The sequence below is a fragment of the Mus pahari genome, chromosome 13 (assembly GCF_900095145.1).
Source record: "Mus pahari chromosome 13, PAHARI_EIJ_v1.1, whole genome shotgun sequence".
Lineage (NCBI taxonomy): Eukaryota > Metazoa > Chordata > Mammalia > Rodentia > Muridae > Mus > Mus pahari.
Window position 1 is genome coordinate 26,415,930 of NC_034602.1, and position 15,328 is coordinate 26,431,257.

Genomic DNA, 15,328 nt, shown 5'->3' on the forward strand with positions numbered 1-15,328 from the left:
AGAAAAGGTCTGTCACAGCAGACCACCCCCATGTGCCTTTTACCCACACTATCTCCCCATCTGCACCTCCCACTGCTACCACCAAGCACACGTGCAGATGAATTCATAAATAGCTCCTAAAAAGCTTTCCATGAGTACAAGATGACATTTTCAAAAGCAAGAAGCTGGAGTTGATGCTAATGTATCAGGAGCTGATAGCAAGATTATAAATGTGAAAGACACAACTCTGATGTAAGAGAAATATTTTCTTCCCACTCCCTTGTAAGTTTGTGTTATGCTAAATGGCAGAGGGTGAGGAGGGCTTACCAGAGGGCGGGCTAAACCTAGTGATCTTGTGATTTTATAACAGGCTGCCTGCTAGTACCAACAGTTTGTACTCTCTGCTTACAACTTAGCAGACATTTTTGTACCTGAGCGCTGCAGAGTTCCTCTGCATTGGAGGCCAGAGATCCTGAGCTGCACAGGGCTGAGAGAGGACGATTTATGCAGTCCTGAAATGTGAATGATATGTTCCTCCCAGAAGGTTAGGCCAGGCAGCTCACTGCAGTGCTGTTAATGTCTTGAGGGGCTACCATTACCTTACAACATCTAAAGATGCCCTCCTCATTGTTAACAGGATTGCTCACAGGCATTGTAGCTGATGGTTTCCCTGCCAGTTCTGACCTGGTCTTCTATACCATCAACCTCAGTTGGTTACCATGGTTACAGGGGAAAGTCCTAATTTAAAGGAATAAGGACCCAAATCTAAAATTCAATTTTCAACATTAGGTGCCTCTATTCTTCTTGTTTTCTCTACTTCTTGTAACAATGAGTATACACCTTAAAATCTGGAACAAATGTGGTTGGTGTGTATATATGTGAATGTGTGTGTTTGTGTATGTGGGTATGTCTGTGTTTGTATGTATCTTGTGTGTGTTCATATGAGTGGGTAGGGGTGTGTGTCTCCCATCTATTTTAAAGAAAGTTCTAATTATGGACAGTAACAAAGTTACTCCATCTCTCAATCTTGGGGTGGCTCTACTGTTGTTGCCAGGACCCTCAAAACCTCCATCCATCCAGCTCTACTTCCTGTTGCTATGTAACAGAGTGCTCGGCCTTCCATCTGTCCAGCTCTGCTTCCCGTTGCTATGTAACAGAGTGCTTGGCCTTCCATCCATCCATCTCTGCTTCCTGTTGCTATGTGACAGTGCTTGGCCTTCCCACCTGCTTTCTGCTTTGGTCCTTAGCAGCTGCCCTGTGGAAGAGGGAGGCTGGAGCAATCCCGTCGGTGACAGAGGAGCAAATCCTCCTGCACTGCTTGCCTCCCCTTGAACTAATGACTTCTCAAGAGTTCCTTTTGTACTTAGTTGCTTCAGTTTCTTTACCCATAAAATGGAGCTTTCTTTCTTTAAAGGGAAATGGAAGGTTAGTGGTGTTAGAACAGGGGTGGAGGGTTGTTATATTCAGAAACACCTAACATATACTTCAGGTTTGAGTTTTAATATACTTACAGACCAGGTCTCATGGTACACACCTGTAAGTAAGTAGGAGGGTCAGGGATTCAAAGCCATTGGGCCACTTAGAGGTTGAGGCCAGCCTGGGCTGTGTGAGACCCTGTGTCAGAAACAAATAAACAAAAAAGTCCTGGACTCCCCTCAGCTTGAGAATTAAGACATAAGCATAAGCCTCACTGAATTCTGGAGGTCACATTGGCTCCTGAGGACTCCACCTTTCTAGACTGTGGAGGAACTTGGAGGAGGATTATGGGATACACAGCTGTCATTTCTATAACTGGTGGGGACTAAAGTTCAGATCCACAAGACAGGAATTGTCAAGAGCAATGAAGAGAACAGTGTGAGTCTGTTACAGACCTTGTGATCACAGCTCAGCGTTTATTCCTTATTCCTTTCAGGCTTTGAACCAGAGACATATTGGGATCGAATGCACCTTTTCCAGGAAGCCATTGCACACAGGTTTGTCCATTAGCAAGAAGGAACAGTGACCAGTGTTCTTCTCCACTAGCAGTTACTAGAGTGAAACCCACTTCATTCTGTTCTGGAGGAAAAGGATCTGTCCTTGTAGAACAGTGGTTCTTCCACTTCCTGATGCTGTGACCCTTCAATACAGTTCCTCATGTTGTGCTGACCCCAGCCATAACATTGTTCATAACTGTAATTTTGCTACTGTTACCAATCCTAATGTAAATAGCTGACATGCAGCCCTTGTGAAAGGGGCTGACCTCCAAGGGGTTGAGAACCACTGCTTACCTCCGCTCAGGCACAGAGAGAAATGCTGCCCTGCAGCCTGTGGCCTTGTCTCGGACTCCTTGCTTTGTTCTTTCTAAGTAGCCTACAAAGAACCTAGCTGTGCTGTGGAGGAGACAGGTGAAAGGAGACATTGTAAACGTTGTCAGTAAACCTTCCCTATATTTTAGAAAACAGTGGATGGTTTTAAAACAATGGATGAAAGTAGGTATTTCTTGGCACAGGACTTGTGCACCAGGTAAGCCTTTCCTGGGTTCCTCTGTCTGATTCACTGTCTTCTTCACCAGTGCAGCCACCAGTGCACCAGTGCAGAGGCCACCTTGCTTCCAAGAATCACTTAGCTGGTATCCACTTGCTACTTATTCCTGTGTTAAACAAAGCTTCCTCTTGGTTTCAGTTACCCTAGGCTTGAAGCAACTTCTTTGTATTCTCCTATTGTCTTACATCTTCACCCCCACCCTGAGTGTTCCCACCCCCCACAAGGCCAGGGTCTCTAATTTCTGTCCCCTAAGCTGGCTTTTCCCTACCTTGCACCTTACCATAAGATCTGAATGGTATGTATGTGTTCAGAGAAGGGTGTGGAATGAGTGCTGTGGTAACTCATTTCCTACTACTGCTAAAGGGATGTAGATCTGAGCAGAGGGGAGGGAGGGAGGGAGGGAGGGAGGACAGCAGTCATTGGGATAAGACCTTGCTCTAGCAAGCAGACTTGTCTGTCCACCTCCACCCACACTGCTGAGAGCCAAGAGACAGAGACGGTAGAAGTCCCATGGCAAGGCTTACAGCATGCTCTTCCTTTTCTTGCCCCTCTGGGGTTTGCTGGGCTCAGCTGGTAAATCTGCAAGAAACAGTACTTATTACGATGCCCCAGCTAAAGTACAGCTGGTGAGCCTCTTCTTGACCAGTCTCTACACATTTTGACTAGGTGTTTCCTGGATTTGATCTTCATTTGTCAAATAGGCTTTTTTTTTTTTTTTTTTTTTTCTTCACAGTGTCTTGTTCTCTAACCCTCCTCTACACAGGTCCTGGGGGGCATCTTCTCTAAACTGTTGCCCATTACTCTTCAGCCTCTTTCCTAATACCCGATTTCCTTACACATCTTTAAAGCTGTCCCATGTGTGACTGCCTGCAACAGATTCTGCTGTCTATAATCCTTTGCCTAAGCCCCGCCTCCTCTGTGCCTGTCAGTGTCTCCCTCTGCCAGGGACTCTCAGGTCCCTCTATTTAGAGTTCCTCTCTCTGTCTCTCCTCCTTACAGGGGCTTTCTGTGTTGTTCAGGATGTCCTGTCTCTGGCTCTCAAGTGTTAAGATTACAGGATACTCCAGCATAACATGCTTTAAATTGCACTTTCCTCTTCTTTGAAAAACTGTCAATCTAGAGTGCTTTGTAGGCCCTAGGAGGACAGAAGTTTAATTTTCCTATCCATAGTGCCAGCAAAGTGCCTTTTTCAGAGTAGTGGTTCTGCTTGTAGCTTCTGTGTGCAGTACTGGGGTGGGGCCCAGGACTTTGTGGGTGCTGGGTAAGCAATCCCCCACTGGGCTACACATCCCTGGTCCTGCCTGCGGTTTTGCACGGAGTGAAATTCCAAGTGGGGATGTGACTCTGAAGTGATGGTCTACCCAAAGGTCCATCTCAGAAAAAGCTAGAAAAGCTTCCATTCCCTTACCACACACCCCACCCCCAGTCCTGTGGTGGCTCCTAGCTCTTCTTCTAAATACTCCGGATAATTGGAGTGAGCTTAGTACGTCTTCTCTGGGGTGGATGCCCCTTGCCTTCATTGCAATCCTGGGTTGCACCAAGAGGAGGTTTATTTGGTTTAGTTTGGTTTTTTGTTTTTTGGGTTTTTTTTTTTGGGAAAAAGAGGTCTCATTATGTAACCCTGGCTGGCCTGGAACTTGTTTTTGTAAACTATGCTGGCCTTGAGATCTGCCTATCTGGGGCTAAAGTGCTGGGGTTGAAGGCAAGACCAACAATGCCTGGCTAAATTGGGTTATTAAAAAAAATAAACATCTTGGGGCTGGAGAAATGGCCAGCAACGGAGAGTAATTGCTGCTCCTTGTAGAGGACTCAGATTTGGTTCCCAGCACCCACCCTGGGCAGCTCACCACTGCCTGTAACTCCAGCTCCAGAAGATCCAGCGCCCCCTTCTGGCCTTCCAGGGCACTCGTACTCATGTGCACATGCAGACAAGCAAGTACACATACATACACATAATAAAATGAAGGTCTTAGGCTGGGTGTGTGGATCGGGTGGTAGATGCTCATCTAGCGTGCAGCAAGCATGACAGGAAACGGCCCAGTGGTGCACGCCTGCCACCCAGCACTACACAGGTAGAGGCAGGGAGGCAATGGGAAAGGTTTTTAGCCTCAGCTGAAGTATGAATTTGAGGCCTGCCTGGGATACCTAACCCTGTCTCAAAAGTAAATAATAAACAAAAGGTCTTTCCTGGTGACCTAAAGGAGAAGTGAGACAAGAAGCCTCTGTTCAGCTAATCATGCTACGGACATCAGTTGGCTTGGTTAGAAAGTAAGAAAGAAGTCGGAAGTGTCCTGTAGATGCTCTCTGTTGAGTCTGCATACTTGATGTACATGTAGGGGAGACCAGCCCAGAGCTGGCAGCTTGGAGGATACAGCACAACTTCCCCAGCGAGCTCAGTCCGGGAAAGAAGACAGTTTACCTCCTACAACGATGCCTTGATTACGTAAAGCTCAGACAGAGGGCAGAATCTGGGCACATCTGTTAGCACGTCCTTTACAGCTCTTAGCAGGTGGGGCTAGAATAAATGTGCTTTATGGAAATAGAAAAACCAGGAATAGAACAAGCTATAGATAAGAAGTGGAACAGGACAAGTCACAGATGAGAAATGGTTTCTGCTCATTTCCCATTTCTAGAGCATAGGACAGCAAAGAGCCTTGGCCCCTCCTCACCTTTACAGGAAGAGTTTTCACTAAGCTACTTCATCCCATGTCAGTGAGGCCTTCACTGAGAACCTTTTCAATGTCAGCATATGACCACAGTCAGGTGTGACAGGAAAACCTAAGACAGGATGGGGGTTGGTGAGCAGCCTGCCAGGACAGACTCCACAAGAGGCAGAGTGAAGACTTTGTAGGGACCACAGAGGGGAGGACGTGTGGGAAGGGAAGGTGCTACGTGGGAGCAAAGGCAGGGCAGGCTAAACCATGAGCAGGAGAGCCACAGCCTCCAATTTGAAAAGCAGTTGTTGAGAACAAAAATCTGTAGCCTGCATGTTCCACACCAGAGTCCCTTGCACATTCCAGCACCCTCACCTGTCAAGAGTTCAACTGCACAGTGCTCCCTGTTTCTCTAGCTAATGAGACCATGTGTCTGTGTGTCTGTCCTTACCATAGGTTTGGATTTGTGCAAGATAAATATTCTGCCTCCGCTTTTAACTTCCCTGCTGAGAATAAGCCACAGTATATCCATGTCACAGGTGAGGAACTGTGGCTGTGGGTGGGTGCACGAGGCCCTGCCCGAGCCTGCAGGGCAGGACCACCAGAGCCGGCTGCAGGTGTTTACCACAGCTCCGCTCAGACTTGGTCTCTCTCTTCAGGAACAGTGTTCCTTCAGCTGCCGTACTCCAAACGCAAGTTCTCTGGGCAGCAGCGGCGGCGGCGGAACTCTACCAGCTCCACCAACCAAAACATGTTCTGTGAGGAGCGGGTTGGCTACAACTGGGCCTACAACACCATGCTGACCAAGACCTGGCGCTCTAGTGCCACAGGGGACGAGAAGTTTGCTGATCGGCTGCTGAAGGACTTCACGGATTTCTGCATCAACCGTGACAACCGACTGGTCACGTTCTGGACAAACTGTCTGGAGAAGATGCATGCCAGTGCTCCATGAAGCCAGGCTGCTCCTCTTAGGAGAGGCTGTGGGTGTGCTGGAGCTGGCCTTCCGGTTAGGCTCTGGGCAGCAGGCGTCAGGCTGCTCCTGTCAGTGAGTGGGGCCACTGCTGACATTTGGCCTCTGCACAAGTGTGAGTGAGGAGAAAGATTGGAAGCAGCTGCTGCCGCTACCACCATCCAGATCTTGCCATCCTGTCCCTGCAGCAGGGGGAGGCACAGATTGTCCGTGGGAGGGAGTCAGTGTCTGGGAATGGGGTAGGCAGCTTCCATTAGGGTCCTTTTCCTTCACCAGCAGTGGGATATTCGGAACAGAACCTCCTGCTTTCTGCCCAAGAGTGTGTGTGTATAAGATAGATCTGTGACATAGTGTACCATTGGCTCATACCAGCTGTACATATGTGTACATAGCAGAAGCGAATAAAGCCCTCCCTCCCTTCCCCAGTGTCTGTTCCCAGCCTTGTTGGTAGCAGCAGTCTCACCTGGAAGCCAGGCCAATCAGGTCACCTCAGGTAGCCAGAGGGCTTCAGGACACACTGGTCTTGAGTCTGGCTATGAGTTGGCAAGTCCTTGGGCAGGAACAAGGATCCTTCTGGACAGGACTGCTGAGCAGACAGTACAGTATAGTAGGAAGCTCTAGGCTTGTGTTATCAGAAATATGCCTTGTTAAGTGGATGGGCCAGCTCAGGAGAGCGGGCATCACAGCGTTCCTGACATGTCCAGTGAGAGCTTTTCACTCTAGACTGCTCAGGGAAGGCAAAAACCAAAGGCCAAGACCTGGTAACCGTGACTACCACTTCTTCCTGCACTAGAGCTAATCGCACACCCCATTGATGTACCTTCTTTTTTTTTTAATTCGTGTATTTGGTATATATCATGAGTACACTGTAGCTGTCTTCAGACACACCAGAAGAAGAGGGCATCAGATCCCAGTACAGATGGTTGTGAGCCACCTTGTGATTGCTGAGATTTGAACTCAGGACCTCTGGAAGAGCAGTCAGTGCTCTTAACCTCTGAGCCATCTCTCCAGCCCCTTGATGTACCTTTTTACCAGCTTTCAAATCCTTTACCTCTTCTGGGCCCTGTGTACAACTCCAGGTCCAGCCCTCCTTGTTTCTCTTCTCAGGAAACCTAACTTGTCTCTGGTTCATCCCACTGCACTCTCCTGGGAAACTAGAGTTTTGTTGGGTTTTTGTTTTTGTTTTTGTTTTATTTTGTTTTTTTTTTTTTTAAAAAAAAAAAAAAAAAAAACTACTCCAAGCAGGGTACAGTAACTTCCTGTAATACCAGTGTTTCGGGACTGAGGCAAGCTGGCCTCCATAGTGTGTACTTAGCAAAGTTGAGCTTTGTAAAGAGACTGTCTCAGAAAGTCTCACTTTGGGGCTGGAAAGATGACTCAGTTAAGAGCACTTGACTGATCTTACAGAGGACCTGAGTTCAGTGCCAGCACCCATGAGGTCACTCACAGCCATCCATACCTGGAGTTCCAGGGGACCCCACACCCTCTTCTGACCTTCTTTGGCATCAGGCACACATATATCCACATATACATACGTGCAAGCAAAGCACTAACACATAAAACAAAAATAAATCTTAAAATCAAACAGGCAGCTCCACTCCATTTAGATTTGCCACGTAAAATTCTCTTGACTACCTGACTCCAAAAACCTAGGTATGGTGCTGGAGATGCAGATCAGAGCCAGCATAGCAGGCACCAGGCTCTGGACTCAATTCACAGCATTACAAAAGCAAACCAAGCATTGTCTTGCCTGGTGGGCTGTTCTCACAGCTGCCTTGGGAGTTGTGCATTCCCTCGAACCAGACTCCTAACCAGCTCAAATCTTCTGCGTACACTGTTCCAAGCTGCACTCACCGGGAACTTCTAATCACAGCTATTAAGTCCTGTGCGTAAAGGGTTTTTCTTAAAGGGTGTGTGTGTGTGTGTGTGTGTGTGTGTGTGTGCGCGCGTGCATCGTGCGGTCAAAAGAGAGAGCATCAGATCCCTTGGAACTAGAGTCTAGATGGTCGTGAGCCACCATGTGGGTGCTGGGTCGTGAACCTAGGTCCTCTAAGAGCTGCAAGTGCTCTTACTGGCTGAGCCACATCCCCAGCTCCTGCATGTGAAGCTTTTGAGAGAATAAGCTGTTAACGTGTGAAAGTGTGATCCATGTGAAGCAAGCCTAAAAAAACTTAGCTTCCCCCCCCCACACACACACACACTTTTTCTTCCCATGATTATTGCTCCTCCTCGATGTCAGCCTTCTTGTCAGTGGGAACTGTCTGGAGTAGCTGGGGGGGGGGGGTGAGGCAGGTACAGCTGGACTTTGTGGAGAGTACCTGTAACCGCAGCACTTGAGAAGGCTGAGGGAGAGGGAAGAAGGTTGCTATGAATTTGAGGTCACTCCAGGATACACACAGTAAAACACTGTCCCAAGCAAATAAGGGCACACAAACAAAAAGGACGATTTCATTTAAAAAAGCTTAGTACTGAGAAGAGAGTAAATCTCTCAAGTTCTCGTTTTCCCAGATGGGCATGTTCAGGGTTCCGTGCCAGCCTCCTCTGATAGTACTGGTCACAGCAGCTGTTAGCCAGGCCAGACTGTGTGATCTCGTGTGGTCCTGTTATCCATCCTGTGAAACCATCAATTACCCCTTCGCGTGCAGTTTTTGTCATATTCCAGAGGTAGCTTGGAAGACATAGAAAATGATCTGGCAGGAGATCAACTGATGAATTGGAATACCAGGTCACTTGCCTATCAGCTGGTCCTGAGATGCCCCTAGCCTTGAACTCCAGTTCCTGCAGTCTGGCATCCCAGATTCCAATGCAATGCCCTCCTCCTTCAGCACCCAGTTAGCCAGCCAGATAGCCTGACCCCGCAGCTTGGCTCCCTCCCTCCATCCCGGGTGCCCAATGGCAGAGCCTTGCCTGCAGTCTGAAATGTGTCCCCACTAAGATCTCATGTGTTAGAAGCGCAATCCTGAGCCTGGTGTGGTGACACAGGACTCTAATCCCAATGTTAGGGAGGCAGAGACTAACCACTAGTGGGTCTCTTGAGTTTGAGGTCAGCCTGATCAATAAAATGAGTTCCAGGACAGAAAGAAGAGCACACCAACTATGTGTAAGTCCCTGGCTCTGACATACATATTTAAAAACAAACTCAGCAATAAAAGGAATGAGAGGCCAGCAGGACAGCTCAATAAATAAAGGTGTTTGCCATTGGTGATTTAAGTTCAGTTCCCCAGACCTATATGGTGGAAAGGATCGACCCCAGGAAGTTCTCAGATGGCCACACACATGTTGTGGCACTCATGTATCCACATATATACATACATGTACAAATAAATTTAATTGAAAATTTTAAAATAAAATATCGAGATCTATTAAAGCACACTAAAGTGGATAGAAAACAGCAGGAGAGAAGCAGAATACAAGCCAGTTCATAGTTCTCTTCAGTCACCTACTTTCTGAGTGCTTACTGTGTGCTAGGCTTGACACATGCCTGAGAAGAGGTGAAAGGAAGGCTCTGGAGGTGGAGGCCAGGCCATACAGCTGAGAGGAATCCAGGCTGGCTGTTTTGTGGGATAGCATGGCCTGATCGTGTGCTGCGCCAACCCTTTTCGCCTTGAACTGCAGATTTCATGTATACAGGCATCCTGTAACGGGGCCATAGCTTCCCACACAGAATCCCTGCTAGAATAGATAGTGACTGCCCAGCCCCCAGGACCCTGCTTGGGCCTGCAGCTGCTGGATTCAGCCAGCAGGAGCTTCAGGCAGCTCCTAGCCTTAAAACTATAGCCACACCGCTTGCCCTAAAAATAGCCAAGAGTGCGCTCCAAGAGCATCACAGCCTTCAGACTTGACCTCCAACTGGTGACAGCAGAATCGTCTGTTTCTGATGAACTGACGCATCCAAGAGGAGGATCCCAGCCACTGAGCGCGGAACGTGGAGAGGGCCTGTGAGATTCCTCGCAACCCCTTTTTCTTCTGAGCCCTGGGATTCTCCTGTGATCTCACTTGGCTGCAAGAAACCATGGAGACTGAAAGTACAGACTTCTCCCTTCTCCTGTAACTAACTATGCTGTCTATAGTTAATCCTCAACCTTTAGCGACACAGGAACCTGTGGCAGTTGCCACTGGAACCTCGATTCTTAGCACTGTGTTTTTGAATTATGTCTTCAGACTCACCAGAAGAGGGCATCAGATCTCATTAGGGGTGATTGTGAGCCACCATGTGGTTGCTGGGATTGAACTCAGGACTTTTGGAAGAACAGTCAGTGCTCTTAATCGCTGAGCCCATCTCTCCACCCCAGCAGTCTCTTTTCAAGGCAAAATGTCCTGTCCCTCTCCAAACTGTGTGTCCTCGGTCCCCAAGTACAGACAAGAGAAACAAAGTAGCAAAAAGTCCCGCTACAGGCAAACCAGAAAAATGAAGTGAACCTGGCCCAGGGAAGTGAAGCTGTAGTCCCAGCTATTCAGAGGTTGAGGCAGGGGAGTGAGCCCAAGAATTCAAGACCAGCATGGGCTACATATCTGGGACCTTGTGAGAAAGGGGATAGGGGAGAAGGAGGAGGAGAAAGAACCAAGTATTCTGATCTGATTTAAAACAAAACGGTCCACATAGATGAGCCTTCCCCAGTAGAAGAGAAACGTGCTGTCTCCTCCTAGATGTGAAGAGCTGAGTCGCTCCTTAATGGCAGCCCTAACCCCAAGCCTCAATAGTGATCATTCTTGCTAGGTTGCTAGGCCAGAGTGACTGCGACCATTGCAGCCACACAGCAAGTTACAGGCAGAGCCAGTGTAGGCTCCTGGTGGTGGTCACTGCTCACACACCAAGGCCTGGTTCTTGTGTTTTCTCACACATTCCTTGTTCTTAAGTTTATCTCTTCAGAGCTACTGGAAGGCGAAGAACACACCTTGTTCATCCATGTATCCTCCACTGGAAGTTCACCTCAAACATTAGGAGCTCTCATGGTTGACTGGACTTGTTCATTCAGCCAACACTGGGAACTGGAGGACAGACACAGCAGCAGCTGTGGCACTGTGGGAGAGGTCTGTCTGCACTGGGTACAGTGCCACAGAAACAGGAGGGGACTGGATTGTGCGTGGGGGAAATGAGACATGGACATTTGGGCAATGTAAGAGTTCTCAAAAAGAAGCTGTCCTAGTAAGAAAGGGGGAAGTGAGATTGCTAGAACACTTGCACAGATGAGTGAGCTAAAGACTGAAGTCAGGAAAGCTGTGTGTGTTTGGGGGCGTGGGGGGTGTTCTAGCCTGACCTGTCCAGCCTGCATTTTCTTTCTTTCTTTCTTTTTTTTAATCTATTATAGCCTGATTCTTTTTTTTTTTAAGACTTATTTATTATTATATGTAAGTTCACTGTAGCTGTCTTCAGACACTCCAGAAGAGGGCATCAGATCTTGTTACAGATGGTTATGAGCCACCATGTGGTTGCTGGGATTTGAACTCCGGACCTTCGGAAGAGCAGTCGGGTGCTCTTACCCACTGAGCCATCTTACAAGCCCCGGCCTGCATTTTCGATGATGGATCTACAGGAGAGGGGTTAGTGTTTTCAAGTTCCAGGGTACCACCTGGAGTGACAAGTGAACCATTGTCTGGGAGCCCTGGACCAACCTGTTTCTGGGGTTACACTAGGCAGGGCTTCACTCATCTCTCAAGCTTTGCTGTTGCTAGCCTCTAATTTGATCCTGATTGAACAATCTCAGCCACACTTTGGGGCAGGAAGCAGGACAGGTAGGGAATCATCTTTTTTCCTGGCCTGCCCTTTTTTCTTTAGGCCAGAAACCCTGCTCCCAGGCTCAGTGTTCTATTTCCTCATGGTGTGATCCTGTGCCAGCCTTCTCTCCACTCACCCCATCCATCTGATCTGCATCTGTTTCCATGGTAACAAAATGGGAATAATCAAATATTCACTATATCACTCAAGGAGAATTGGTTTGAGGACCTAGGAGACAAGGGCTCTGAGAATTGCGCCAGTACCCAGGCTGTTATTTTATTTTCTTATTGAATCAGGGTCCTTCAGACCCAGGATAGCTTCAAACCCATAATCTTCTTGCTCTGCCTCCAGAGTGCTGAAATTCCAGGCATGTGGCTCCACATCCTGCTTTAAGCACTGCTGTTCTCCCTAACATTCCTGCCAGCTACCTGTGCAACCCTGAGCAATCTGTTCACCATGCGATGCATTAAATCTAGGGCTGCGCGATGATACCTCTCTGGACTCCATCAAGGGTCATAGAAAGGACCCTTGCAGTTAGCTTTGCATAGCTGTCTGGGTGACACAAAATGCTTGCAATTTTTTTTTTTTTTATTATGTGGAGGTTCGAACCCAGGGCCTTGCACATATTAAGCAAGCATCTTGCCACTGAATTACATCCCAGGCCTAAGCTGGCTGCTTTGCGTATGCCTTCATTGGAAGCCAAATGCTCCATTTTTAATGTGCCAGGCAACAGCATAAAGAACTCCACCAGAAGCTTGGGAAAGGACAGGAGAGAAAGAAAGAGAAAGAAAGAAAGCAGAAGAAAGGGAATGACCAGAGCTGTCTGTGTATTGATCCCCCCCCCCACCCCCCAGACAAGGGCATGCCCAAGTCCTGTTAGAACCAGAGGACAGCAGCTGGCTGGGCGGTAGGACCCTTACCTCTCCTAGGAGAAACTGAGTCTCCAGCAAATGACAAGTATTGAGGTATTGCCGGAGGAAATTAAGCACACACGGCAGAAAAGAGCAATCTTCGGCCTCGGGATTCTCCTTCCTTGAGAGGATGAGAGACTGGCAAAGGGGGGGGGGGAGCCCTGGGGGAGCTCTCATGGCCAGCAGCCTCCTAGGGAGGAGGGGAAGACAAGGCTTGGGGCTGCCTGGTCATGGCGCTGTGGTCAGCACCAAGCCGCCAGTCCCTCCTATTCTTGGGTACCACACAGACTGCTGTGGGTGTGCGGTGCTGAAGGGACAGGGGTGCTCCTGCAGGGCTTGACGCACAGGGTGCGTCTCACCTCAAAGCAGAAGCGAAAGAGGAACCATTCTTAGGAGACAAGAGGCGAGCCTGTTCACCCCTCAATATCTGCTGCAGCAACCAGGAGGGCCCCAGCCACTGGGAGCCAGCCTAGTAAGATGACAGGGGAGAAGCCAGCTTGGTGGCTGGGGACTGGGTGTGTGGATCCCTCCATACACATTTGGGGCTCTTTAAGCCTTCGTCCTTTCGAAACACCCCAATAACTAAATGCCAAAATCAGTCTTTTATGACTGAGACTCTGAGAGGCCTGACTCCATACAAACCCCTGTCTCCCAGCAGAATCAAAGCCAACAGAAAGGGATCTATGTATTGTTTATTGGCTCACTCACTGTCCACACATTTGCTGGCCGTCTCTCATCAATGCATGCATCTTAACAGCTTTCTGTGGTACACACACAGAGAAGAATCCATAAGACATTGGTCTTGGTTCCCAGCACAAAGGATAGAGGAGCATTCACTGTGTCTAGTCACTGACGTCTTCACATGAAAGAGAACGGTAGTCTCAAATTCTTCCCAGCAGTTTCCCCGCCCTTAACTTTCAGAAGGAAAGTTGGTGTGCAAACACTAAGTCAAAGAGGACCTGGACGAGATTCTGCTGGCAGCTTGGGCCACTGGTGCCCCTAAGAACCCTTAGGGTATGTGTTCTGTCCTGCAAGAATCCCGCCATGACTGTGCACAAGTTTTCCACTGCCTAAGGAGCCTCTCCTATTGGCTGTTTCTCTCCTGGGACCTTGGCAGACCGGATCCAGGCAGCTTTCTGGGAGCCCTGTTAGTGGTGACTGACCCTATGGCTGACCACTAGTGTCTGGGAGGGCACCTAGTGTCACCCAACCTCCCATTGCCCTCTGCAGCAGCAAGGAGACACCAGAACTCATTGGTGGCTCCCAGACAGAAGTGCATTTCTGTGAACATCCCAGGGAGACAACGTCTGATCCCTGTAGAGGAGCTGAGGGATTGAAGGAGAGCAACAGCCCAGTACTGTAAAGGCTGTGAGTAAGAGGAATTTCAGGGCCAACGAACTCTGCTCAGTCCTGAATTCACTGCTGCTCAGCCAAGGCACTAACAGGATCTTCAGGTGGGCAGGCACTCTCTGTGCTCATCTAGGCGTTCCCAACCGAAGCCTGAAATGTTCACACAGTTACTGAAAATGGGCTGTGGCTCCCACAGAAAGGGCCACTAAATGGATAGAAGCACTTAGCAATCTTTTGTTTGTTTGTTTGTTTGTTTGTTTGTTTTTCGAGACAGGGTTTCTCTGTATAACCCTGACTGTCCTGGAACTCACTTTGTAGACCAGGCTGGCCTCGAACTCAGAAATCTGCCTGCCTCTGCTGGGCTTAAAGGCGTGTGCCACCATGCCCGGCTCACTTAGCAGTCTTAAAGTGTTCTTTTGATGACAAAGGCAAAAGGGTGAAGATTGGTAGAAAATGAACACCAACTTCTAAGGTGTGTGTATGGGTATAATGTACATGTATACAACCATCTACACAACATTTTGTAGATACAGGAGGGGAAAAGGACCTTAGACAACAACAAAATACACAGTAATTATGTTTATTATAGTTGTGAATTATAACTGGGGAAAGTGTCCCAAAGGCCAAAAAGGCTGTGAGGTTGGATGAGCCCTCAAGCTATGCTGGGGCTGAGGTGGTCTTCTGGACATTTTCATGGAAACCTGGTGGCTGGCAGAGTTGGAGAAGAGCAGAGACGCTGAAAGCAGAGAAGTTCTGGCTGTGAAGACTCTGAAACCCTGAGGCAGAAAGCTTAGTGGCTCCAAGTGAGAGGAAGGGGTGAGGGCCAGAGGACGAGGAAGTGAGACCCAGGACCACCAAGTGACACACAGTTGTACATTTGCAAGAGAAGGAAGGTGAGTGGACTCAGGCAAGCCTCCCCTGGCCTCTTCAATAGGAATGTATTCACACTCCTTGCTAGGCTACTGGAAAGTTCTGTTGGGTAAAGGCAGAGAGGGGGACATGCCTAGCCTGGGGTAGTCATGTTAAAGAGACCTAATAGGAGAACCTTTAGTTTGTGGTGGATGGGGCATAGGCTGACGCTTTAGCAGCCTCCCCAAAGGCTACCACTAACAAGCCTGCCTTTCTCTGGAGGTAGAGTCTAGGCGATAAAGAGACCATGGCTACCCATGGGTTTAGATACCTTGGCCTAACTTTCTGTGTGCTGATTTCCCTGATGTCATATCAC

The 15,328-nt window shown here is 48.5% G+C and overlaps 1 protein-coding gene across 13 annotated transcripts in view; it reads left to right on the forward strand.

The window, feature by feature from the left end:
- The window catches only part of Depdc5 (DEP domain containing 5), a 128,199-nt gene extending 121,654 nt beyond the window's left edge, over positions 1-6,545 (forward strand). For 10 of the 13 annotated variants that reach the window (XM_029545144.1, XM_029545146.1, XM_029545148.1 and 7 more), the window contains 3 exons: positions 1,892-1,952; positions 5,613-5,695; positions 5,816-6,537. In XM_029545144.1, the coding sequence (XP_029401004.1) occupies positions 1,892-1,952; positions 5,613-5,695; positions 5,816-6,108 (437 nt within the window). In that variant the 3' untranslated portion in view covers positions 6,109-6,537. Of the gene's footprint in view, positions 1-1,891; positions 1,953-5,612; positions 5,696-5,815 lie in introns of all 13 variants that reach the window. The other 3 variants (XM_029545149.1, XM_021210253.2, XM_021210251.2) reach the window with 2 other exon arrangements.
- The last annotated feature ends 8,783 nt before the right edge of the window (positions 6,546-15,328 follow it).